The 27,956-nt window shown below is 44.7% G+C and overlaps 1 protein-coding gene across 1 annotated transcript; it reads right to left on the bottom strand.

Moving 5' to 3' along the window:
• Positions 1-1,778: 1,778 nt before the first annotated feature.
• On the bottom strand, positions 1,779-27,688 carry tshz1 (teashirt zinc finger homeobox 1). Its single transcript, XM_079287873.1, has 2 exons — positions 27,565-27,688; positions 1,779-6,332 (listed from the first exon to the last, which is right to left on the bottom strand). Exons 1-2 carry the CDS (start codon positions 27,602-27,604, stop codon positions 2,977-2,979), a joined length of 3,396 nt encoding a protein of 1,131 aa, XP_079143999.1. The 5' UTR covers positions 27,605-27,688; the 3' UTR covers positions 1,779-2,976.
• Between the last annotated feature and the right edge of the window lie 268 nt (positions 27,689-27,956).

Here is a 27,956-nt window from a genome sequence, read left to right as displayed (position 1 = left end):
ACATTGGAGTTAATTGGAAGCCCGGTGCCTCCAATACTAAAATGTTCCATGAGCGTCGGTATCAGGCTCAGAGGGCTGCAACAAAATGTAGATATTTGACATCCAGGAACACGAACAGGCTGATTATACACTGTAAGTCTTGTAAATTACTTGATAGTTACAGATACTGTATGTAAGATTCATCAACAATTGAGAGGGCTGAAATAAATGGATTTGTGTTAAATTTTGGTGAATAATTTAAACAGTTCGTATTTATGTATACGGACTCTGCTAGTTAGGTAATGTCAATTGTGTGTCAGCCAAAGGACGAGGAACATTATTTGGAGCTCTGAGCTGGCTCACCCCTCTCCCTCCTCAGCTTTGATTCGACGACACAGCAGTGGACTCAAACCCTGCAGACTGCTTCCCCTATTCAGCCTCCTGCTATCCCTTAAAAAGTAATGAGGGAGTGCAGTGTGGAAGGATCCGCTATCATCCTCACCCAAGGGACTCGAGCTCTGTCTGGCACCTGAGGAGACCGAGCTTGAAGCCATGTCAGTCAGATATCATGACTCTGCAGAGTGATCTTTGAAACTTGTTGCAGCGCATATAGTTTCAAACACTTCAGTTTGCATGGAAGATCCTCAGATTAAGAAGAGCTGTGGCTCACAGTGGGAACGCTGCTACTCCCTCGGTGTGACCTGGAGATGGTCCACAGTGTTGCAGCGAGCCCCTTTTGTGGGACAAAAATTTAGAGGATTTGATATGGCTGTCTCTGTGTTTGTCTAACTAAAGCCAGCCAAGAAAGTGTCTCGGTTGGTGCATTGTAATGAATCCTGTCACAAAAATGGGAGGTGGTGAGTGCCGGATTTGAACCTAGTGTTCCTCCCTTAAAGTGCTCGGGGCTTTGAGCCCCTCAATCCCTCCAGAACAGTTCATTTATGCATACATCCAGAAAAAGTCAGACCAGCTGACTGTCTGCTTGAAGCCGGAGTACCGCATCTGTCAGAGCGCTGTGAAAATCCAGGATGTCACACTGCATTGTATTTATGATCCCGACAGTAAAGTAGATGGTTGGATGGACATTTCAGTGCGATTTGCAATAGGGGCCTATTCCAGAACTACCTGTAGTGTGGCGACCACTTCAGTGATTCACTTTCTTCTGTCCAAGCAGCAGCATGGCATCCTAAAATCAGAGTTTAGTCAGTTTCAAAAATAGAAGCTCAACACATCCATCTCACAGTGAACTGGAGGGTATTTCCCCAATTTTGTGTTGTAGGCCAACCGCTGTAACTAATGCTGAACTATCCTTTCATCAAAGAATATCTCTTTTTTTTCCAGCTTCACATAATTGACTTTAGAGAAAGGGATGGCTGTATCTCAAGAGGTAGTGCAGGTCTTCCTTTAGTCTCAAGGTTGCCGGTTGGCTCCTCCTATACGCATGTCAAAGTGTCATTGAGCAAGACACTGAACGATTAGCTCCAAACGGCCTTGCGTGGCAGCTCTGCCCCCGTCGTATGAATGTGTGTGTGAATGAGATTACAAATTGTAATGCGCTGTCTTGATAAGGTAGAAACAGACGCTATATGAATGCAGTGCATTTACCATAGTCTTTCTTAAAATCTATAAATGCGGCAGAGAAACACCATTATTACATTATTGAAAAAAATATTGGCAAGAGTTAGTCTGATTTTGTGTTTCAGGTTCAGTCTGTCTGAATTTCACACTCTCCCAAAAACACTCAATCCACACCACAATTTAATCCATGACATGGAGTTTATTTTACAACCGAGGATAAAAGAATGCCTTTCTGAATAATCGGGTTGATGATAAAACCTGACAATCTATCATTGGGTGAGAATTTATTTCTTCAATGTTATGTACAGGACCATGCATCAGAGCAGATGCCATTAAAAGTCTGTCATTGTATGTAAACCTCATCAAAGGACTGACTTTTCACTGAAAAAGGACATTGTGGTCCGACAATATTCTGTAGTTTTATACATTTCCCCCCATATTTTTTCTAGAAAACAACATTATAAAAATGCACACAGTACAAATAATGTTGAACTGTGAAGAGCAAGATATGCTGACACACATGTATACATACTTGCTGATTATTCATACAATAACTTTAAACTTCATTAATTTTACAACTGTAGCTTCACAATAATAAAATTGGTAGCCTACCAACGCAAATACTGTACATGTTGAAACAACCAGGAAATTATATTTTACTAGAAAAAACAATATTCTAAATATTTTGTATGAATTTCTGGGATTTAATGTTAAATACAAAACAATATAGTTAGTCCCCCAAAATTGTAATGTTGATCAAGAGATTCAAAATGAAAAAGGTGATGTGTCATTTTTACCCACACATTTCTTCAATTTACACTTAAAGTGCTGAAATCATCTTAATATTTTAAAACATCACCTTTCACATGGTTACTTTTATAACCATTTCCCTTCATTTTAAAAGCTAAGCCTGCAATTTGAAAAACAATAAAAACAGGGATGTCAGTTCTGTAATCATGGTTGAAATTTCATTGGACATAATATGCTCACTGTTTTACACAAACGCATGCACAAACTGTCTCATAAATAATATGCAAGTTGTGTGGAAATATATTCATTTTGAAAAAAAAAAATCATTCAAAATCAGTGATCAAAATAAGAGCGTGGTCCAGTTTTAAATCAACAGATGGACTTTTCCCCAAAGGCTCAGATTAGATGCAGTGCATTAGGAAAGCAACAATCAGTGCCATGGCTGCTGCACCAATTTGGTACGTTTATGTCACCAGAAAATGCTACTTTTACAACTTTGCTTCGAGCCTCTGCAGCGCAAGCTCCTGTCATTTATGGATAGCTGAATAACTACTGTATCAACCATGTTGTCATTACGATATGTGTCAATACAGTTGTGGCACCATCTGTTATGACAGATTGTAGCTTTGAGTTATAGTGCAACAGTAATCTGTCATGCTATCAGCTTCTTCATTGTTTATCAAACTTTTCCAACTCTTTCACAAAGATAAGATGGTCCTCAGGCGACTTCCCATGTGTTTTGCAAAGATGCAATTTGATTGCATGTTTGCTCGCAAATGTCCGATTGCACAGTTTGCACTGATATATTGAGCCAGTGTCTTCTTCTGTAAGTCCAGAAGTGCTAAAAGTCTTGTCCTCTATTCTGCTGACTGCTTGCTGCTCGATTAAATCTATGGAAAGCTTTGAGAGGTCCTTCAGGGTGAACCCGAGGTGGATCTCCAAATGGTGAATGTAGGCGGAGGGAGTCCTAAACTGGGACGCACAGTCACCGCACAAAAACAGAGGTTGGCCAGACTCAATATTTTTAAGGAACTTTGTTCCCCCTGTCCGCTTTAACTGGTATTTTACATTGGCCAGCCAATGTGAGATGGTAGTCATGGAGAGACCAGTGAATTTACAGATGTGGACGCGTTCCTGGGGTCCCAAGTCACTGACCACCAACTTTCCGTCAGCAGTCTCTCTAAGACTAGAGACGAACTGGGCCTGGAGAATCAGGAGGTGCTGGGGATTCCAGTTTGACTGTCGGCCCTTCCGTCTTTGGATGGGAGACACATCCTCCAAACTGTCCTCAAAAGTACAGCCATCGAAGTCGGATTTCTCAGAGATGGAAGAAGGGGTCGTGGACTTTGGTGTCAAACGGCCCGTCAGGTTTTTTACCATGTCTGAAATATCCATCAAAGCATTCTCCCGAAGGAGCGGAGATGAGGACTGTGAGAAATCTTTGAAGGCTGGTTTGCTATTGTTTACACTGCCATTGTTGTTTGGCGTAGAAGCACCCGTAGGTGTACTGCCATTGGTGTTTTTTGATTTTGTCAAGTCAATGGGCTGATCATCATCATCGTCGTCGTCGTCGTCGTCGCAGTACTGACTGACAGGCTCTGCTGACTTAACCTGAGCAGAGCTGCTGTTGATCTTATAAAGCATCGCAAAGGGGTCTACGAACGGAGTGGCCACTTTTGCAGCTTTGCCCAAGTGGTTGTTCATGATAGACTGCAAAGCACTGAGAGGGTTGACTAGTGGTTGTTCAGGTGAGTGATCCGTGATGATGCTCAGGCTATTGCAGCCATTGCTTACAGGCTTTTTTGACAAATCAACTTCACTTTTTATCTGTCTCTCTACTTTACTCGCTGTCTGCGCGCCTTCTTTGCCTCTCAACTCAGTCTGGTCCTCTACTAAAGTTTTTTTCGCCGCCCGTGAGCTGTTTTCTGGATTGGGTGAAACCCGTTTGTCCTTAGGATTTGGCAATGGAGACTTTAGAGACCTGCCCCTACGCTGTACATGTTTTTCCTCTTTTTCACTTTTTACTGAACTTTTCCCTGTCACTTTCTCAACTAGCTCCTCCATTGCCAACACATTGCTCTTGTGACTTGGTGGTGGAGAGGGGCTATTTGGTGAATGGATCAGATTGCTTAATTCAGAGGACAGTACCTTCAAACTCTTGCTGCTGAATAAAGGTAGAACTTGTGCACATGACGGAAAGGTGGACTTCAAGGATCCATGGAGTTGATAGGCGGCATGAATGCTGGGGTATCCACCCCAGGTTGGTGAGCCTGTTTGGGCCTTGCTGATTGCACTTGAAATTGTATTCTCTAAAGACTTCAGGATGTCCAAGCCACCTTTAGGTGTCTCTTCCAAGTCTTCTTCTCTCAGATATTGGTAAGATCTGGCCTTTCTAGGTTTGTCAGCTTTTTCAGGAAGATCTTCTTTCTCCTCTTTTATTTTTTTATCTGGTTCCATCCCATCCATTTTCTCCTCCTCTGCCTCTTCATCTTTCGTTTCTTCGTTTTTCTCCTCAAGGCTAGTGGGCCGCAATGGGGAGTCCGGCTGCGACTTCCCATTGGGTGCTGGGAGTCGTGTTGTAGTCGGTGGCAGAGGAATTGACTGAAATTTCTGCTCAATGACAGGATCAAAAACTAACTGCTTCCCCTTTTTAGAGGCTGAATTGGTTACTTTGAGAAAGTGCCCAGTGACCATCATATGGGCTGTTAGTTGCTGCAAGGTGTCATGCGAACTACCACATTCCATGCATTTGAGAATTTGAGCCTTGCGTGCCTCAAACTGCCAAGTATAACTGGCACCGTTTTGGTAACCATATCGATTGTTTGGAGTGACATAAGGATTGGCCACTTTTTGGGCTTTGTGAGACTCTCCCAAGAGTTTGCCAGACGAGAAAGACTCCGGCGAGCTCGGGGACATCAAGTCTTGAAATGCTCTTTTTTTGGTTGGGGGTACCAGCTTTGAGGTGAGAGCCGGTATTGGTTCTTTTAGAGGCACTTTCTGATAGTGTTTTGTTTTGATCATATGAACACTGAGGTCTTGCAAGGATTCGAAAGAATGGCCACAGTACATGCATTTAAGAACTTTTTGGGCATCTTCTTTGCCTTCCATCTCCAGCAGAGAACGCTTCCGTGGCTTGGACCACCTCCTGCTGCGATCATCCTCTGTGTCCTTATTGTCATCACGGTAGTGGCCTGTGTCGTTCATGTGCACCGTCAGGCCAACCAACGTGTCATAGGCGCCACTACAGTCCTTGCACCTGAACTTGCTGGCACCCGTAAACACAGGGCCATAGAGCTTATTATTTTGCCTGTAAAGCTGCACGGTGCTGAAAAGGCTTGGCTCAGGAAGCAGTTGGTATGGGGTATGCTGTAGAGTTTTGGCCAATGCTGCCTGGTGCCAGTCATAAGCTAATCCTCCAGAGTTTACACCGGTGCCACTGTTGCTCGACACTGCTCTGGTGTTGGTACTGCCGATGGTAATATTAGTGGTGGCTGAGGCATTGCTCGTTCTACATCTGCTCTTCAGACGGATGTTGCCTGGGCTGTGACTGTTCAGGAAGCCATTGCTCCCTTTGTGATTGCTTCCATTGTCATTGCTGGCTGCGTAATTGTTCCCTTGTTTACTTTTTAGCATGTCCATAGCAATGCTGGACCAGGAGGCATCCGCGATCAGGTTTGCATAGACAGTTTTCATTTTGGCCAGACTGTCCTGTAGCAAGACGCCATTGATGGGCTCTGTGCTCTCCGCTTGCTTCTCCTCTACCTTGTTCTGATCAATGAGGGAGGGCGTGGTCTTAAGGTCCACCAGATGATCACTGGTAGTGCTGAGTGGAGAGGCATACCCAGCGTCTGGGTTAGTGCCATTGCTGAGTGGAGAGTTTTGGCAGCTATAACGATCACCTGCGTCCTCGTCATCATTGAAAAGATAGTCTGCGTCTTCTTGGCCATCCAAGGAAAGCCCGTCATCTTGCAGATGTTCCTCTTCATCGATCTTATCCCCTTTAAACTCGTCCTCAGATCCATAAGCTAGAAAACACAAAAGTGCGAAAAGTGAATTAGATATTGTTCATACACACATTTTTGATTCATTAGAATAACACCAAGTATGCATCTACAGCCCTTACTATATGAAGGTATCTGCAGTAATCCTAAAGAGATTTTTGTCAATTTTCCCAGCAGAGGACACAATTGTGCAACAATAAAGTGGCAAACATCCATATCTTGACAATGACAAATAGTCCTCTTCACTGCGCTGCCTAATGAAGCTATTGAACACTACAGCTCAGCAAGGGTAGAGAGCATAGATGAGCCACAGAAATGTTTCTGCTGAGTTAAAAAAATGTACACAAGCAAAATTTTTAAATCATACAAAGAACAAATCCTCAGCGAAGATGATACTTATTAATCATATAAATGAGATCTGCTACATCCCAATGCAAATACAGACATTTTTGTCTCTTCGCTAATATGCATATGGGAAATAGGCCTCTCTGATTGCTCTGTTAACGACTCACTTTGGTGCTTCCGTCACAACATATGCTGAATGCTCACAATGTATTCATACGATGAATTTACTGCATATGTGCAAACATTTCAGTGTATAAATGCCAGAGCAGCAACCAGCCTCCGTGTAGAGTATTTCATTGTCTATTTCGCTGCTGTATAGTGACCACAGATCTGTGTCTGACATTGATTTGCTCTTTTCTTCCAACACGCCACACATACTATGGATTCACAAGTAAGAGATAGTGGAGAGAAATGCCAGCTGCATCAGCCTTGCCAAGCCAAGGTTGGCTGGAGTCAACTTGGCATCGGCTGTGGAAGTCCTCACAGCGTGATGCAAGGAAACGGTCAGTGGACATGACAAGCCGTGTTGTTACTGCCTATGCTCCCAGAGTACTCGCAGCTTCAAGTGTGCCATTTTAAAAGGAAGGGTGTGAGAGAGAGAGTTATCGTATCAGTGGAAAATGGCTGCCCACTTTCAGTAACTGTCAACAATCTTCACAAATCATTTGTTTCTAAAATGATTAAATCTGCATTAAAAAAATAAATAATCAGATGACCAAAACAATAGAGATTTAAAGGAATAATTCTCTACAACAGTGGAAAGATGAAAAGGTTTACATATGATCCTGGAACCACATTAAGAGAAAAACATGACAGAGAAGAAGGGAGAGGGAGAACTGGAGGGTTAAATATGCTAAGGCAGCTCCATCAATCCATTCCTCGTAAGATGCTTGTCTGAGGTGCCAGAATCAGTCTCCAGTGAGGAGGCAGATGTGCTGTCAGCTTCAAACAGCATGTATCTCTCTATCCCATAATCGGAATGGACATAATACCTGATGTTTGTGAGGTGCCAGTTACTGCTGCCTGGGAAAAGCTGGAGGTCCAACAGCTGCAACTCTCTGCAATTGTACGTGTGTAAAAGTGGATGTGAGATAACGTTGAAATGTACAACCTTCCTCTTCTTAATTAAACTATTCCTGTGCTAGTTTACCTCTGAACTGCAAGCTTGTAATTATATACAGGCTCCGCTGAAAACTGGTCACTAAATTACAAGATTTGAACCTTTTGCAAATGCAGCGGCACAGCTCTTTCTTTCAACCCGTCTCGTCCTCCCCGTCAAGATGCAGCCCCCACTGTATTGAAATAAATGCAAAACCGAACTTATTCAAAATCAATGCGATTTGAAATCAATGCGGTTAAAGACAAAGCAGCCAAGCTGACAAAGTGAGAGAAACCTGACAGCAGTACAAACACACACATGTACACACTGAAAGCACACTGACACTAAATTCTAGTCTTTCCCTGCCATCCTCCGTATGTTGCCTTGACAGGCATCAGTGTCAGGAGTGTGTCAGTGTCAGCCCGGGGTGTCAGTGTCCATGCAAACAAGCCAGAGAAGAGGTGGGAGGGGGAAGTAACAACAACAAACACAAGTCAGCCATTTTTTTTTTTCCCCCAACCCCTCGCACGAAGCCTCCTCCTTCACCATCTGTGTCAGAAAAGCTGCGGGTGCCACCGCCGGCTAATAAGGCAATCAGAGATGGAAAAGATGCTGACACGGCGGCTTTCGAGCGTCACTCAGAACAAAAGAGGAAGAGGAGAGGGAGGGAGCGAGGGATAGGGAGGGGATTAAAACGGGAGGGGAGAGGAGTGGGGGAAGGTGTCTGTTGTGGTTGTCAGTCAAAAACGTAAGCCCACTTTGTGCTGTCAGGGAGGATAGGGAAAAGAGGGGAAGTTTTGAAAAGAGAGGAGAAAAGATGTGTTTAGGCCAGCGAACAAGAGGTGTGTGAGAGAGTGTGCGCGCGCATATTTAACAGGAAAAAACAAAGACGGGGAAACAAGTTGAACTACATCCAACAAACTAAGTACACGATCAGGAGAGAGAAAGCGGTGGAATTTATGCTATGTGCGTGTAATATAGGTGTGACTGATCACTTATCTATGTGTGCCAAGTGTTAGTGTGTCAGGTGAATGTTGCCGGCGGGGGGAAGGCGAAGCCATCTGCGTCTGGAGAGGAGCCTGTCACTATTGTTGTGCCCAGAGTCCAGGATTTCTTGCTGCAGACAGGTGACACCACAGTAGGACAACCCCCCAGTCACTCATACACACACACACACACACACACGGCCTTGATATAGAACCTCAATACTTTCCAACTGAATATGTGTCCACAGCAACGAGTTCCAAAAGTTGGCATTGAATATCTGGTCAGATTCATAAGCTTGCTTTTTCATTCTCTAATTGGATAGTTGGTGATTGAAATAATTTGGCACTGAACTTTATTCAAGTAAAGTTTTTGTGAGGCTGCTTTTGTTGAGAAATGCAACATTTGAGTCAAGTTTGGCAACAATTGTAAAATGGAAAAAAAAAGATTTTCTTTAAAAATAAATAAATAAATCCTTAAAGTAAAAAAAGAAAATTTGGTATTTCCTCACCAACATGATCTAAAATGTCATCCCAACACAGCCCTGACTTGCCTGCGCACACAACTGAAATAACTAATGAAACAGCTTTCAATTTAAAGCTACATTAAGTATGACTTTGACTGCCCAATATCACAAAATACGTTTTTATTACAGCGACAAATCCAGCAACACTTGGTTGGTGTCAGACATACTGACCCGTTCTCAGAGATAACACGAGACTGGGTGACATAACTGGAGTATGAATGGGCACTGGGCACTTTTTACCCCACGTTGTTTTTCATACACACCCACACAAAGCACACACTTTCCCCTCTAAACCTTCTTCATTTATTCATGTTGTCTCGGAGAAGAGGGCAATCCCGACTCTCATTTGCAGTGCTAATGTCCAATTCCGCCAGCTTTCACCCTACTGATTTACCCTGCGTAGCCGGGGCGCTGCATTCAGAGCGGGGCGGCCGGCGAGGCTCACGCCGTTTAGTGGCCCTTCAAAATGGGAGCTCCGGTGTGGCAGTCTTATTTCTCTCTCCCGTTTCGCTTTGTCACCGGCCCCTCCATTCCCTGCCACTCACCTCTGATGGCTTTGGACAGGCCTGATCAGTGTGTGTCATTGACCTGGACGACGTGCATGAGTGTGTGTGTGTTTCAGCAGAGAGAAAGGCTGTAAATAAAATGACATTATTATTTCCTCTGTCCTATCATGTAGAAAAGCCAATTATGGTAATGCTTAGTATGTCAGGCAATCTCTGTCTCTCTCTGCTCTCCCCCGTCCTCTTCATTCTTGCTCTTTTTTTTCTCCTCTCTTCCTCCAGGATAGTCGTGGATGTGGTTTCATAGGACCTGACAGTCTTTGGACTACTCTGCCGACAATGTACACCGAGGCAAACAGTCTCCTCTCAGCTTCAAGACAACAACCCCGCTAACGGAGCCTTTTAATAGGATTCTGCATAACAAGTTGCCATCGGAGGAATCATTTCAGATCTACATTGTCGAAATGATTAGAAAGTTGGTTAAATTATAAACTAGAGGATTTCACTTTGTTGTTTAAATTGAGGAGATAGCCGCCGCCCCCCAACACAGTGCGGAGCTACATCGATAAGTGAAGCCATATATGAGCCATATATGAGCCATAATTTAACCCGCAGCTTGTGTGACCAGACATGGAAAAAGCCTACCTAACAGCTCCCCTCCGCAGCCCCGCCCTCCGCTAACCCACATGGAATAGTCCACCATATGGCACAATAGCTCCAGGGCTTCGAATAGCTTGTGTGTCGTACAAATCCACCTTCTCAGCTTCCACGACTCTTCCGGTTGAAAAAAAAAAAACCAGCTGGTAAAGTCTGCTCTTCCTGCTGGTAGCAATCTGCAGACATCATTTTGAATTTGATTATATTTTTTAACTGTGACTGCAGACTTTGTGTCACTGCTTTGGATTATTTATAAAATATGAACGAAGAAGAAAAGAAAATGACCTTTTGTGAAACTTTCGACTGTCCTGAGGGGCTTTCACATATGTTTCCAAGTAATTTGCAATTACTTGAACTCATATTATGCAAATTGCCTTTTCAAATAGGTCACATAGACAGTGCATTTTACCTCTGGCTCAGCTTCATTAGACCACTACGGGTACGATATGTGTACATATGCTCGGTGTGACTGAGGAAGAGCAAACGATAGCTGCTCACAGCACAGACCAGCGATTAAAAAAAAAAAACATATCTGGAGAACTGCAGAGAATGATTTCCAGTTCTTTTCTTGAATTGTTGTGCGAGTTTCTCCTCTTCTTTTTTTTCGCCCTTTCCTTTTTTTCCACCCCTGTTTGTTCAGATCTCCCGTGAGCCGGTCTCGACACGCCATGACAGTGACTGTGGTCTATAAATCACCTTTTCCCTGAACTGTCAGTGCCTGCTTGCTCTGAGATGAAACAACAGCCATTAGATCATCGGCGCGGCAGATTCCAGCCTTTTCTACTCTGCTTTTCAGCCAAACCCCCCCCCCCCCCCCACGCCCAACAATCGAACATTTCTCTGGTGCTGCACACACACACACACACACACACACACACACCATCTGGTTTGTTTTCAGGCAAAGTACAGAATCAGATAATGCATTACTAATGCTAATTAAAGATGATGCGAGTGAGATTTACACAAACCCAATGCCAGGCGCTGATTCAATGCGGGCTGCATCAGACAGATGCCATTTGTTAAACAGATTCTTTTCGAGAAAATATTGTTTCTTTACCATCCATAAGAATTTAGCCTTATCGAAATTAAGATTTAAACGCGAGTGTTGTTGTAATCTTTTATAGTTTTACACTTTGCCAGACTACACACATCTTTAATTATTTATTCAATCAAGGGTGGCCGTTACGTGACAGAACGTCGTTCTGTTTAAATCGGACGAGGACGAATCACGAAACTAAGCAGCTACCAACACAACACAGAGTCCTCGTTTCATAGACGCCGTCTTTTATATTCACCTGCATTGCCCCGGACAGTGGAGCTTCCTCCGACTAAACAACAGCTGCTCCCATCGCCTAGCAACAACCAGTTGATGGATGACCCCAAAGATGGATAATTACCATAAATCACTATGGTTGTGTGCAGAATAGAAGCAGAAAATCATTGTTGGAAAAACAGGCTGAGCCGCAGTTTAAACTAGTGTGCCTGGTGTTGAGGCTAACTTTGTCTCTCGTGCATTTGTTGAATTATAGTCGGCCGTAGATTCCCCAGTTGGCAAGAACTGGCCGGTGAACCACATCAAAAGTGGCATTGGATTCGTCTATTGGGGTCATTTTGAGCTTTTCTTCAGGAGTGGCCAGTGTTTCAGACTGTATGAATAGGGTCTGTAAAATGAAACCTGATGAAATGACTCATGGGACTAAACCTGTCCTGAAGGAGTAAGGACAAAGAAAACAAAGTGGGCAGAGGAAGGAAGAAAGGAAACGGCGAAGAATGAATGATGGCAACAATGATGAGTTTAGCGCCGCAAAGAAGACGAGGACGGGGGGGGGGAGGGGAGGAGGAGAAGAGGCACAAAGGGGAAGTGTGTTTACAGTCTGAACATACGTGTTTATTTATGCACAGTGTGTGTGAGTGAGTGTGTTGGGGGGGGAGGTAGTCGGTGAGACACAGAGGAAAAGGAGAGAATTAAAATAAAAAAAAGAAAAGAAAAAAAAAAGAGAAAATGAGGGCGCGGGGCCAAAACAGGGTCACAACCCAACCAGTTCGGTCTAGCCGAGTCCGGCTGCACAATAAGCCATCAATCAACCTTCTCCACGCTGTCAGACCTCCCCTCAATTCACAGAGGCCATCCACTTTGTACACTGCTGAGGAACAAAACAAGCAACAGAGACAGAGGGAGAGAAAAAAAAGTACACACACACAGCGCTACGAATCTGATCCTTTACTCTCTGAGGGAAGGAGGCACCTTAACGACCTACTTATACTAAAGAAACGACACAGTGAAATTCGTCCATGTCTTTGCAAAATGTGTGGTTCTAGGAGCTTGTTGACCAGCTGAACACTTGCAGGGTTAGTCGGTGATCTACCATAACCGTGACCTCTCACAAGCTAGCCAGCCAGGGAAAAGGCTAATGCTAGTCAGTAGCAACAGCTCTCGGGGCTTCTTTCTACTTTCTCCACAATAGGCCGTTTACTCCCCCTGGAATTTTTCATAATTTAATTTAATAAATACATAATAACATTTTGCAACTCTGTTGCTGTTGGAAATTTGCTTTTTTTAAAAAAGCTAGTGTGACTACTGGGCAGTCTGATTTATGACATAGGGGTGGCGCGCGCACACACACACACGTTTTCTCCTCCTTCTGGATCAAAACATTTCATCAGCTCCTCTCTACCCTTATCTACTTCTCGGTAAGACATTCAAAACAAACCACGAACCAGATAAGCAACACAAGACTGAACAAGAATGCAGAGGACCTTGTGAGAACATGACCTCAGAGACAGACAAAGAAATCAGAACTTTAAAAACCATAAAGTCACTTCAGGGAAATGAAATAGAACCGCAAACCCTTCAGGGCAGGAAGCTGCTCAGGACAACCAAACGTCCTCAAACATTTCAGTGCTTTTAACGGCACGTGTCGCCAGGGAAATTCCAGCAGTTTTTGCACCATCGAAACGGTTATCCTTTATGCATCGCCACATTTTTTTTTTTTTCTCATTCTGCCCGCTTAAGTGACGAGTTGGTGCTCCATTAAACAAAGTTCCACTGTTTCATTTCAACACTAGTTGATGAACAGCATAGGGGTGTAACAGCAGAAGAAATAACAAAAAGCATAAGCTGAACCCGCACCATAGTGTGGAGTGTGTATCTGGGCTGTGTGTGTGTGGACCTTTTTTCTCCTTCTCCCTTTCCTGATGACCATGGCAATAAAGTGACAAAAGAAGAAATGATGGGAGGGAGGAGCGATTAGGAGCTGAAAAAAGGTCCCTGGAGAAAGTCAGTAAATTATGTACTGGGCTCTCAAAGTGGACGAGTATCAGTAGCCATCTCAGCCTGATTGCGTCTGCGTGCGACTATGCATGCCTGTGTGTGTGTGTGTGTGTGTGTGAGAGAGAGAGCGAACAATGGCTATGAACAGCTTCACAGTCAGAGAGAGAGAGAGACAGGAAGAGAGGAAGCAATCCTTCAACAGAGCACAATATCAGACTGCGGACAGACAACTAACGGCTGGAAGGTTCTGGAAAACGAAAGAAGCCTGCCTCCCTCACATTTCAGCTCCAAACACCGCCTCCCAAAGTGCCCTCCATCTACACGAACACGCACGCACTCACACACACACACATAAATGGCACCATAACTCTATATCCGCAATCAATCTGGGCTATGAAGACACATCCATCTCCAGTAATGTTAATGGGAGGGTTTTGGTGGTTGGAAGGGGTGGAGGACAGGGGTAAAACAGAGGCTATGCGACGGCAGGGCTGACCTCAGAGCAGTGTGAGGTAATACGGGCTGTGTGTGTGTGTAATAGAGACAGAGTAAATGAATAAAAAGCGAGAAAAGAGCTGCGTGCATTTGAGCGTACGGTTGTGTATTTGTCTGCATGTCAGGGGGTCAGGTGTGTGTTTGTGCGTGCGGGAGTGTGTGTGGGAGAGAGACTGATGGCTGTCAGCTTGCATCTGGCAGAGAAAATAAATTAGGCTTATGAAGACAAATGAACAGGCTATGGAAAGAGTAAACGGGGGTGGAGGGGGATCACGACAGAGAGAGCGCGAGCAGGGAAGGAATGAAGAGGAGGGAGACGTAATGAAGGAGAAAAGAAGGATATTGTGAGTACGTGGTGGCATGGATATGAAAGGAAGGAGATGGAGCGGCGTTGCCAACTCTAAGAGAGTTCCATTCGGCAGCCAGTGACCGTTCATTAAGAAGAACGGGAACACAGACAGGCCTGCTGCTGGCAACAGGAGAAGCTTTGGTGTTTCTCTGCCTGCAAGGGATGCGTATATGTGGGTGTATGTGTGGGCATGCGCGTTAAAGCACGGTAAAAACCAAGAAAATATACTTCTTTGCTTTAGTTGAGCAAGACTCTTCTTTCTTTCAAGACAAGCAAACAAAAAGCTTTTAAAGCCACAATGCAGCTTGGATATAATGAGTTATCACTGGGTTTGTATCTGTGCTGGAAGTGCCTCTCAGTGTGTGTTTCCTCTGCCTGTGTGTTTGTGTCAGCGTGTATCCATGTGTGCTCGATCTCCGCAGATTTGTCAGTGTCTATCCCTTGACACACTCCCCTCGTTGCGAGTGGAGGAGAGCTCTCGGGGGGCTTTGTCACGCGGCGGTCTGTTCTTTTCCTGAGGCCTGGCGCCCCTCGTTTGATAAATGACACATGTCATTCTGTCAGCCCCTGCCATCCGGGCTGGGAGGCCCCGAGCTGATGTATGGCCGCCTGGGCTAAAGGAAATCAGAGTGTTTTGGCAGCGCCCTGAGAACATGGCCTCTTATAAGGGGTATGCGTCTGTGTGTTTGTGCCTGTCTGTCTGTGATACTGAGTGCATGTTTAATTGTGTGCATGTGTGTATATATGTGTGTGCCTATTAGCGAGTGTGCGTGTACACGTGCGCGTGTGCGTGCTTGCTCTCAACCTGTCAGGCGGACGGGCAGAGGGAGACAAATCATCGTCATGGCCGCCCCAGCTGTTCCCCAAATTTGGTGCGAAGAGGAGAGCGAGGGATAAAATCCTGCCGTTTGAGTTTTAAACGACTGATGCTTCCCAGAAACGGGAGAGAGTGAGAGGACAAGTGGAGCTGAGCGCACACACACACACACACACACACACACACACACACACACACACACACACACACGCTGAATCAAAACTCCAATAGGAATCAAGCCAATCCCAGAAGGAAGCAACAGACAGCCGGAGTGGATTTCTTGAAAACAAACATGCGCGTACACACACGTAAACACACATGCTTCAGACGTACACACATGTAAACACACAAACACAAACTTTGGACAAGGCATTTGCACCTTAACCAACATAAAAAAAAAGCGGACAGGCAGGCAAAACAAAACCATAACCATGTTTAAAGAAGCGTCAGTTGTACCAAACATCGCCAGTATCGTTGGTAACAACTGGTCCTCACTAAACTACCTCAAGGTCCAGACGATCCTTACAGCGACACAGCAAACGTCTGCGGAGACATTTCCCTGGTGGAGGACAGTCCCTCCTGGAGGTTGTGAACTCTGTATGACCCTGTTTGATTGGGCCGAACTCCCTCCCTCACCCTCTCACTCCTCCTCCCTCCTCCCCCACGGAAAAGAAGCGGGAGAAGGGAAAAAAACAGCATCATTAAGCTGTGAGTGATGAGTGGCAGCCATGGGTGACATCCTCCCCTCTCTCTCTCTCCTCCACTATCCAACTGCTTTCACTGTGTCTCTCCCTTTTTTTCTTCTCCATTGCCTTGATACCTCTCTCTCTCTCTCCATCCCTCAACCCCTCAAGTCATTTCTCTTTCACTCCTCTGTTGCTTTGCCTCCTCTTTTTCCACTCTCTCATCCCTCCCTCCTTCGCCCCCCCCCTCTTCTCTCCCTGGTTCTTTTTTGTCTGCTGTCACTCTCTTCTTCTCCCCTTTTTTCACCCCTTAATGCCCCTCCTCTCTCTCTCTCACACACACACACTCTCTGGCCCCAGTCATGTAGACACTCAGCTCCTCCATACATAATAGATCCCAAATATCCAGAGGAGGGGGTTCACATTATCACCCGCTCAGGATTGTGCCATCAGCACTGCTTCCACAGTGGCTCCACTGTCTGGCACCGCGAGGCCGACTCTAGTTCTAAAATAGTTTTAATGAATATGTGAAAATGTCTCTTTTAACCAACCTCTGTTCAGACAGGCCTGTCCAGTCGTGTGTGTTAATTTCCTGTCCCAAGGAGGGCACTTTGAACGGCTTAGCACAGGTTTTCAGGCTCTTACTGTAGCTGTTCTGAACTTTCATGATTGAACCTCAAAGCACAATGTCACATCTAGTCTTTTTTTGGAAATGGAAGTAAGCTGCAAGTGTCCTGGACAGAAAAAAAATGCAGCCTTGTAACACATTGTAACACTGTCCCTCAGAAATACAGAAAACAGGTTCCTTTTTGTATTTAATTCAGATTGCTTTAATACGGGCCAGCATCTACGCACGGAAGTCCAATTTAAAAATGAAATCTAGACTGTCCTCTCTGCCTGTTATACATCGTGGTGAAGTTACTGGAGGAGAAAGCGGAAGGAGGTAATTGACTGAACTTGATCAACTTGATGTTAATCAGCGCGAGCCATTCTGCTCCTTGATCTTGTTTAGTTGGACCGAGTTTAATTAACCGATCCTGACATGCACATTCTCCCGACTGACAAACGCTGCGCCCCGTGCACACAAAGGGAACTTAACGTTACGGATATTGTTCGGCCTCTGCCCGTCCGCCTGACAGGTTGAGAGCAAGCACACACACGCACACGTACACGCACACCGATAGACATTGTTTAGGGTCCAAATGTACAACTGGTAAACGAAAGTATGTGAATCTGAAACTTTTAGCGACAAGGGAGGTATGTGTGGAGCCACAGTTCTCTGTAGCTCCTTATCCCGCTATGCTCTAAGCCCGCCCATTTTTTAGGGGTCCAATCAAATGCAAAGGATTTGATTTCAAAATCCCTTTTTTGTAACTGTACAGCGTTCAAATATTCCATTTCACGGCGGAAACTCTCACAGTACGCAAGTTAAAAAACGTCCTAACTTCCATTTCACTGGCACTTCAAAAAGGTCTCATGTCTGTACGGTAAATATGAAGTGACAGCCAGCAGGTGGTTAGCTTAGCATTAGGTCGAGAAACAGCTCGCATCTACGAGCACCTCTCAAGCGCAATAATCAACACGTCATATCTCGTTGGTTTCATGACGATAGAGGGAGATGGACCAGAGATACACAAGTAAACAGGACAACAGTCTCAGACAGGCAGTGATCAGAAACAGATGCTCAGGTGGACAGCGAGTTCCACGCAAGGAGCTGGTTTGCTGACAGAGGAGACGTTGGGGTGTACAAGAGACCTCCCGCTGTTCTCTCTGAGACAGACGACTTAGAGGGACGGAGCTGAGCTTATACCCCCCTGTGATTGGCACCGTCTGAGACGACGCGGCGGCTCAGGAAAGATTTGGGAGGAGCTTTCGGAGGCGGCATGTGGTGTTGTTGAATCGACTGGGATCCGGGGACATTACGTCCCTTTTCAACCGCCCGTCAAGCAGACAACTGTTAAGTAATTACTTTGTGCAACCCCGAGGAAATTGTGGTCAGTGGGTTTCTTATAAATGTACGAGGCAAACAGAACAGCACAGAATATGCTTTGATTCTTTTCCCGTGCGACATGCTTCATCATGGGAATGGAAATGTGTGACATGTGTTTGGACTTCAAAGAAGATGGCACAAGATTTAACTGCCCTGTGACCGTTGAGATGTTTTTACAACAACAAGACGTGTGACTGCTGGATGTCGCTGAAATCAAAATACAAAAAAAAAAAAAAAGAAAAGAAAAAGAAAAAAAAGAAAAAGAGGCTCTAGAAACGTGAGAACGAGGCCAGCGGGCCTGAAAGGGTTTACATATATATTACGCTCTCCTTTTCAGATGTCGAGTTCATGTTCTTGTAACCAGTTCACTGACTCTTGTGCATCCAGTGAGAGAGAGAGCGAACGATAGATGAGGGCGAGAGACAGGGAGGAAGATGAAAGAAAATATGAGCAGGGTAGAGGAGAATTGAGTCAGTAAGATAGAGATTGATGACAGATAGGAAGATGAGAAAAGGCTTACAGGGAGAGCGAGAGAGAGCGAGAGAGAGCGAGGGGGCGAGTAATCCCAAAAAAGGAGTAGGCTGATATGAAGAGGGTGAGGGGAGGGTGGCAGTGACACTAGACCAGGCTGCAGCATGACCTTCCTCCGCGTCCGCTCTCGAGGACAAAGTGTCATCTGTTAACTGTATCCACTCCCAGATGGCTTATCTGCAGCAATCTCGTGTCTAAAAACGATATTCATTGCTTCTAAACCCACCTTATCAGTTAAAGAAACACTCCTTTTGGGGATGGAAGTATTTCCCCCCCCCCCGACTTTTGTCCACTTGCAGCGACTGTTTGGATATCCTGAGGCTTTTAATCCACGTAATAAAAACAAGCATCTTTCTTTTCATGATATATGATGCTGGTTCTTGCCAACATGCGCCGCATGCAAAGAAAGCGAGGCTCTTTAGAGCTATAAAAGGGGGAGAAACGACGTTACCACTAGCTGCTGCTTAGTTTGCATACGTTTGATTAATGTTTATGTACTCCTGATGTTTAAAGGGGGATTATATTCAGGACACCATCGGCGTACAGAAATATTCCAGCCCATATCCAGCTTTCGCCTTGGCAAACACGAAAAAAGAAAAAAAAAATACACAAATTCTATTTGTAAGCCTCCAGCCTGCTTTATAGTTGGGTGTGAAGAATTGATTTAACTCTCCATTACAAAGTTTTCATTTTCCTGCTCTGAACTTTAATGGAATTTCTGCTGAGATACAATATTCAGCCAAAAGGTACGGCAGTAGTTAGTGCCTTGAAATGACTCTTATTTCTCTTCACGAGATAGTTTCTAGATATTGCGAGCCTCTTTAACTTTAAATAAAATGATGCAGAGGTGCTTGGCATAGGCATTGCCTCCAACACGGCTCTCAACATGGCGACGGCTGAGCTTGGCAGCAAAAGTTGCAAAAGTAAAAAAGCCTAAAGAAGCTGGGATCACAACACACAGAGGGAGACTTAGTTCTCTGCTCAGCTATTACTCTGTCTTTACGTGGCAAACAGTGGTTTGCTGCTGTATTATTGCTCTGAATCCCATATAGAGAGAACTGTTGAAGAACTGAAAAGAAAATGGAAAGTTGACATTGTTAAAACTAGGGATGCCCTGATCCAACTTTCTCCCGACACCATTGATGAGGAAACTGTTGTGTGGATTTGTCACGTCTGGCCGATAACTGATCTGCTTATTTAGGTCAGTATAGTAAGTTACAATGCCAATTGGATTGGTGCTTCTGTAGCTAAACGGCACGTGTTTTTTTTTTATTCCGGAGCCTCTGAAGTTGTCTTCAAGTAACAAGCGGACAAGTAGGTGGTTTCTAAATAATATGAAATAGTTTGCAGGTTTCTTTTGTTGGGCTTATGGGAAGTTAACAGGATGCGTAAAAGAGTAAAGTGCTTCAAATCATCACGCGAGAAAAAGCATGAATTACACGTATACAATACCTCCAGCACAGAGAGCGACGCGTTGAGATACATTCTGTATTACGGTGGCAGTCACATGACGCTTTAGTGGTGAAAGTGGTTTCTGTAGCCAGACTTGGTACAACTTAATACACCTAATTTAACTGTCGATAAAGATAATGAATTACATTGTTCTTCATTGTAAAAATATACAATAAAGAATGAAATATGCGTTTCCTTTTCGTCTCTCCATGTGTACTCGGCTCCAAGGATGACCCCAGCAAAGCAAGTGCGGCGCTCTGCAGTATAACACAGGCGCATGTAATCAGCGGCTAATAACGCGAGGGGAGTCGCTGCCCCACAGTAAATCAATGGGCAAAATAATTGCTAATACACTGGTTATCGATTAGCGTGCCCGCCATGCTCTCATTTGCTGGGGCGACCGCGGCTAAGCGCTAAAGCAGTGACAAGGGTAAAGTGTTATTTCTCAAGAAGGCCCAGAGACAGACAGCTGGGCAGGGGGAAAGAAATGACTGCAGGGCCTCTGCAGTAATTCTTAATTGACACCTGTCAGAGCAATGGCAGCAGTCACAGCTGCTGCAGGAGAACGTCTACCCAAGTCCTGTTCATCTGTCACTTTTAATACCTTTTCTTCACAGCACCCTTCTTTCTCTCCCTCTGTTGTCTTCTTCCCCCTCACCCACACCCTCTCGTACCCATCCATGCTTCAACCCAGATGTTCAAGGCTGGTTAACAGAAGCGGCGCAACTTCCGGGCTGGGTCGTGTACGGCCTCCGGTGGCAGCTCACTTACCTCATCACTGTTCATTTTTATGTGTGCTTCTGTGGATCAAAGGCAGGTTTTCATACTTCGCTTAGCTGGCTGAGCTCCTGACCAAAGTATCAGCAAGAGATTCAATATAAAAGGAGGTCTGAGAGCAATTCAAACCTCCCTGCGCCGGCTATGGTGGCCATGTATCTCCAGCTTTATCTCCAGTATGATCACCACGATTACCGCAACAGGCGCCGCCTCGGTGGCAATTGCGAAAACATCAAGTGTAGCACTAAAAAATAAATAAAAATATTGATGGCGAGTAATTCCACCCAGGGAAAATGCAGAGACTTTTTGCCGTTGGACGAATTAGACCACAACACACCAACAATGGCTAACTGTCTCTCCAATAGTGGCGTCTGTCTGGTGTATAAGGCATCAATCATGCAGGGACACACACGATACAGACACACTGGTGTAACATTACACTGGAATTCAGGACTAAAACCATGAAGTGGATTTATGCGAAAGTACTTCGATGACGGACATAAAAAACGGCTGTATTGCAAAGGAAACATGGGAAAACAACAGAATACACACTCCAGACTGGAGGCTTCCCCGAGGACACACTGACCTCGGAGTGTACCATGGACCTCCCGTCTCCTCTGCCTTAAATCATCGCTTCACTTTTTTTATCCTTCTTTTCTTTCTTTTTTCCCCACTCTTAGCCTAATTCGCCGTGTCTTGCCTGAGTCTTAAACAGCTTGAATTGTCAGAAAACTGCCAGATAGATGTTTGTGTGAAGGAGCAAACGCAGCGTCTTTGGATGTTTTGGTTGCCCACAATCCTTTGCTGCTTTGCTCCAGCCTATAGAAACAGTGAAAATATTACAAGCAGCTTCAAGAATAGTTTGAGTTGCATCAAGGCAAATCTAACAACTGGAACTTTCATTTTCTTAACATGTGGACAATTAAGAACTGGCCATGTTAAATCTCTATATGGAGCAATTATTAGTTGAATAATCGATAAGTCGATCATCAGAAAATTAATCGGCAACTATTTTGATAATTGAATAATCGTTTTAGCGTGACTCAAGTGTGATGATTTCTACATCATACATGACGATAAACTGAATACGTGTACAAAACAAGACATCTAAATATGTCACCTGACACGCAGTCACATATGGTTGGCTACAAGTGTGAAATAGTTTTCCGCTCGTGTCAACGGAAAGCAATCAAACGAATATATTTCATGAACCCTGCCTGTGATTTCACCTCTTTTCCCTTTCACTGAATTTGACTTAAAAATAAGCACCCGGTGGCCTAAACCCCTCAAGGATGAATCATGTGGATGATTTCATTCTTGTTATAATTCCTGTTTTTATTTTCCCAACCCCGCTGCAGATTGTGGCTGTTGTGCAGCTGTTCCGAATCAAAGCCAAGAGCATCTTTGTGAATGGACAACACACTCACTGAAAGTCAGAGACAATAAATACACGCAGGATGTGTTCAAGAGTGAGGGTGCTATAGCCAGTTTCATTCCTTGTTTTCTTTACTTCTTTGTAAAGGCTCCTTGTGTCGCGCTTGAGTGAAAATCCAGGCTTTCCTGCTTCCTCTGAACCTCATTAAGCTGTGGGATAGTTTTACCTCGCTGCTGCTGCGGCGCTGAATGCCTTCACATCGTCGCCCTGCTGCTGCCGGAGCCTAATTCCCACATATTTTCAATCGGGCCCTCTCTTTTCCGTAAGAGCAGTCATCGATCTTCATTTGTCACTTAACCTCCACGACGATGAGGACATAGAGTGTAGTTGTGCGAGTGTGCGCATTAGCGTGTGTCTTTGATTTCCTGAAGGCCTGCTGGCTGCGACACCACATGCAAATGAAAGTGCGGGTGTAGCGGAGTGTGGGATAGCAAATATATCCACCGACTCCTTCAGTCAATGTCACCTGTTAATGGCACTTTACATACACTGCCTTATCACAGGATCTCACACACTATTTTTTTTTTCCTCACATCGCAGCTTCAGCTCCTGACAAATGTCATTAAATACGTTATCGGAAAAACCCCAATAAAACCAACACCAGCTTCCAAGGCAATGGGGGTTCTTAGTCGACAGGTGCCGTGAGCTACATTTCTGGAGAGTAAATACAATGCAAAAGGAACAACAACAAAATGTACTGATGCTGCTCGGCTTAGGACTTTGTTCCCTTTCTGACAAACAAGCCCAAAAGCGGTTCGCAGAAAGGTCAGAGGAGAGGTATGGACAACATATTTCACATTCAATGGAAGCCACCCATATATTCAGCTGGTCTTCCACGATGACAAACTACTCACACTGCATATACCGGCACGTCTTACTTACAGTACCAGTTCATGCACTGAACATAAGCTTACATCCAGACTTGAGGCTGTAACCTCATCACAGGTGTGTTTGTGTCCAGCGCGGGTGTCGGCTTCGCGAGTCCCACGTTTTGATTCCTCACGTCACACTGCAGGCAAACTCTGCTGTTAAGTGTACACTGGAACGACTGGGGGGGGGGGGGGGGGGGGGGGGGATCTAACGCCGAGTTGATTATATCAAGGCAGCTTGCAGACTTGACACCTTGCTGAATTTGTAAGCATTAATCGGTGGGGCCCTGTCACTGATCCGTCAGCTACCTGGATAATTAGGGAGCGTGGCTAACGACGCCGTCGGGAAAGAAGGGAAGCTCAACTTCTCCCCCCCCACTCACAAGTCATAATTAAGAGACTCCTTTTTGCATTGAGGTAGCGATAGCAGCAGTAAAAGGAGGGGGGGGGGGATCTCTTTAGACAGCCGCTGATGTCAGTGGAGAGGCTCATAAGGCGAGGCACTGCTCGGTGTGTACCTCATTGTGGCTTCAATCTGGACAAATATTGCAGAGCGCTTTAATTAAACCTGCTGAGCTAAGCTATACAGACAGATCATTAAAATGTAGCGCTGAAGTCCGTTTATTGGAGACACTGAATCACACGTATTAAAGAAATTAACAGCATCCACGGCCCCCCGACTGTAACCGGAATGCTTGATTTATGTTTGGAGCGCTAAACTTATTTTAATTAGCGTCATCGGTGTGTGTGTGCGGCCCAAACCCAGCCAGTTGCCTCACATTTCTATCAAGAGAGGAGACAAAGGCAAACTAATTACGGTCTTCAGCTGGGAAGGAACACATTTCCACATGGGCATGTTGAACAGTATCGCAGCGTGTCACTTCCTCTGCCTTCATGGCCTGCGCTAATTCTGTCAGTGTAGAAACGGCTCTCTCTCTCTCTGCTGTCAGCGGAGATAAGAATCCAGCACAGGATCAAACATTTCTGAACTTAAATACCCAAGAGTGAAAAGAAACAGAGTGCATTTCAGATTCCCGGCTTAATTCAACCTGAGAACAGTGAGTTCTAGTAAGTCTATGCACTCTTATGGAGCGGGACGCTGATCCATCCCCTTGTGGATTGGTCACCCACAGTTTGCCCCGCCTCTTCCTCTGTGTCAGTAAAAGTAAACGTTGTGCAGGATAGGTAATCAAAAAATTGGATTTCTTTTTTTTTGGCAGGTAGACCTTTTTAACTCCTCTGGAATAAATTCAACACAAAGTCACACTGTAGTCACACTGACGCGTTGAATGATTAGTTGACAGATTCATTACTCGGAGTGACGCGTTTGATTTAAGGCAATGTAAGAGCGAGAGTGCAGCAATGCCATTGATTTCCCAACAACGATCAAAACTGTGACCTCAGTATCAAAGCAAATACAGGATTATGGCTTCTTTGTACATCTTGTATACAATATGAAGTAAACTAATTACAGGTTATCGAGCTGCAAACGCATGTTGCCACATGTAAACATGCTAATGATACCGATGCAAGCAGCCCGATATCATGCACATGTTTTCTAAGAACAGCAGTACAAATAGGTGCCGATTACAGCAATTACAACTCTTTTTAATTAACAGACGAGCCTATAAAAACAACTTTTCAAAGTTCCACATCAAGGTAACGTTTTCAAAGTTTATTTTGCCCGATCAACGTTCCAAAAAAATTAAATTTACATTAAAGCTGCATAATCCTCACATCTGATAAGATAGAACACGATAACGTCTTTGCGGGATTTGTTATGGAAACAATACATTTATAAACAAAACGGTTGCAGATACATTTCCTGTGGATTGACCAATAATTTCAGCACCAACTTTGCACCGAGTCAAAGGCATTCCCGGGACAAGAACATTAGTTGTATACCTCGTTGTTGCCTTAACCTGGAATGGTCAACATGAGGTAAACAAAGAAAATTCATCACAGAAAGAGAGAAACAAAACCTCGCTTGAAGACACAGTCCCAACGCTGGTCATGTCTTTTTCATACTTCACCTCCCACTACATTTGAATTCTCATTGTAATTAGCTCACAAGATTTTACTGCATAGTTTACCTCGAGGTCCTGTGAGAAATACCTCGCAACACAACAGCACTTCAGTGAGGAGGAGGAAAAAAAACAAAAAAGGAAATGACAACAAATGACTGCAGCAAAAGTCTCTGCGGCTCAAATTGCACTGCACTGAACTCAACTGCCAAAACTAACAGATGCAGTAATGTGGTTCCAAATGAAAGAACACTGATGTATTGTCACTGGTCATAAACTAGATAGGGTACAGCACCATTACAGGGTCTAAAATCATCACTGTGACTGATGAAACAGAGCCCATTTAAAATGGCATACAAAGAGCCATTGAATCCTCTCTCTCTCTCTCTCTCTCTCTCTGAGGAGCGTATGCAACATTTTGCTTTCGTGCAACTCCTAAGTGACAAATCCAGGTTGTGGAAATATCTGGTAATGCATTGTAAAAATAGCCTGTGTTTAAAGGTGTGTACACAATTCCACAGAGGGAACCGTCTCCAACACACACACACACACACACACTTCAGTCGAGGTGTTCAAGTTTTTAGATTGACCATATGTCATGCACTGGAAATAATGTAGAGACACAGGCTGCCAAGTTGGGATTAACCATTACTGCCTGTGATGTATGCGTCTGTCACAAAAGCAGACAATAAAATCAATATTCAAAAAGCTGAGGCTGAACGGGGGCCCCGTCACAGCTCAGGCCGAGGGACCATGAAGAAGAGGCTGGAAAAACAGGAACACACTTTCTGTTTCATGCTCTCTTTCGGGGATTTCACCACTGTTTGTGGCAGAGGTATAAGCCGACACCATTCACTCTCAGGCTTGTTCTTCAAACACATTTCCCTCTATCCATCACCAAAGCCTGGCATCAATTAGAAATTACAGCCCCACCGAGTTCAAAGTCTTTCTGTCACAACCTTGATTAAGTCTGCTTAACCTCACATTTCCACCGCCTGCTTAACATTCTACAGCTGTTTTATTCGGCTTTGGTCATTACTGCACCAACTTCAAAGGCTCCTCTCCCCCCCCCCCACGTCATTTCAAAATGCATGTCAATCACACACATCGCCCAGGGACATCAAATGGATTCAGGCAAACACGCGATTCCCTCTCAGAACAGTTCACGTCTGGTCAACTGAACGACAACATGGAGACACGACTGTCAGGGGGCGATATATGTGGGGAGCTGAAAAAGAGACTGTGGCATTGAATTTCTCTGAAAATGTGTAATTATTTACTTTGGTTGAGGTCATTTTTTTTCTGAAGAGAAAAAGCCAGTTAAATACAAACTAGTGCCCAACTAGTACCTCTACGTGCTTATTAGCACAGATGCTCGTCTGAAACGCACTTTAAAACGTTTTATTTAACACCAAGCGAGTTTGTGGTACCATACAGTGATTTTTGACACACTTATTACAGCCGTCTAATGTTTAGGTGCATGTAACGTTGCTGCTGCATCCTGCCTCTTCAACACTTCCTTTTCCTAAGAGATAAACACAGAGGTCAGGTCAAGAGCTTGAAGTGACCATTAGAGGTAACCTCCCCACTTCACCCTGCAGTGTTTTTTGGGGGGGCTATTCCTGTAGGAGATGCCTCTCTGTGATCTCGCTACGCCCCAGCACCCCTCCTCCCTTGTTCCCTCCCCCTTGGGTATTAATCGCAAAGTATTTATCCCGCTTGAGAACTTTTCTTTCAATTTGTCTTTTCTTTGCTCCTCGGCGGGGGCAAAAAGTTATCCTTTGAGGGAGTCCAGCTGCCGGGGGCATGAGTCTCTCTCTCTCTCCCTCTGGCGAGTGATTTACTGATGTTTATCAGGAATGAATAGATCAAAGGCAGTCGCATGACAGGCGATCAATCAAGCATCAAATCAAGGATGGCAATCCCAGAGCGGAACTGAAAATATGCCACTTTTCTATTTCTTGCTTTTCGCTCTCTTTTTTTCTTTTTTTTTTGACTGGCACCAACACATCAAAATCACGTTAGCCTGCAAAAAAAACAAACATTTTAGATAAGATGAACTTTGTTTGTTTGGAGAACTTGGATGCTGGGAACCTAGTGGAGGATCCGCTTTCAAAGCTGAACGCATTCATTCCTTCAAGAGGCAGAATGGGCATCGAGGCATGGCTGCGTAAAAGAAAGAACACTGTGCGCCAGTCAAAACGCGCCGCTTAGATTAGGAGAAATAAAAGGTATTGTGGGGCTGATGAGAGATTCGGCTTTGCTCTCTACTACACCGAATGATCGCACCGCCTCGAGTCTGCTAGCGCCGTATCGTGTCCGGCATGAGGCACAACAACGGCGGAGTAAACTTGTCCGCATACCGAGCGTGATTCCTGGCTGTTTTGTGGTGACTGTGAGAATAAAGTGCGTGTGTTTTCTGTTTTGTTTCTGGAGAGCCGGGGCTTACCTGCTGACCGCCGCGGTGCTTGCTGCTTTCTCCTCGGCATGCTGCTGCGAGACTTTCCGCTTGACTTTTCATGCAGAGATCAAAACAGCGGACGAGCTGGAGAGGAAACCCAAAGTGAGGAAAAAGCAAAGCCAGCGGCGCTTCCTCGGTTCTTCAGCGGGGATGTTCAGAAATAAAGTGTAGATCCCTCGCAGGGGGGCGAAGAAGTCTCTGTTGTGTCGGTGCGAGGCGAGGTTTAATCTCTACTGATCATTGTTTGTAATCGGTGTGTCCGGTGAGAAAACGAAGGATACAAATCATTTAAAAAGCACAAAAAAAGGGGGGCTCGTCCGTTAACTTCTGCCGATCGCAGAAACTCATCGCGGGCTGGGTCGGTGGAAGAAAAAAAAAAC

The sequence above is a fragment of the Melanostigma gelatinosum genome (genome assembly GCF_949748355.1).
Source record: "Melanostigma gelatinosum genome assembly, chromosome: 17".
In the NCBI taxonomy this organism is placed as follows: Eukaryota; Metazoa; Chordata; class Actinopteri; order Perciformes; family Zoarcidae; genus Melanostigma; species Melanostigma gelatinosum.
The sequence above is the reverse complement of the archived record's forward strand: the minus strand, read 5'-3'. Positions and strand labels throughout refer to the sequence as shown.

What these genes read in the sequence shown, in the direction of transcription:
- tshz1 (XM_079287873.1), bottom strand. Translation starts at nt 27,604, where the DNA reads ATGCCGAGGAGAAAGCAGCAAGCACCGCGGCGGTCAGCAG. An exon ending in AGCACCGCGGCGGTCAGCAG is followed by an intron (nt 6,333 to 27,564) that starts GTAAGCCCCGGC and finishes TGTGTTTTCTAG; the next exon opens with CTTATGGATCTGAGGACGAG.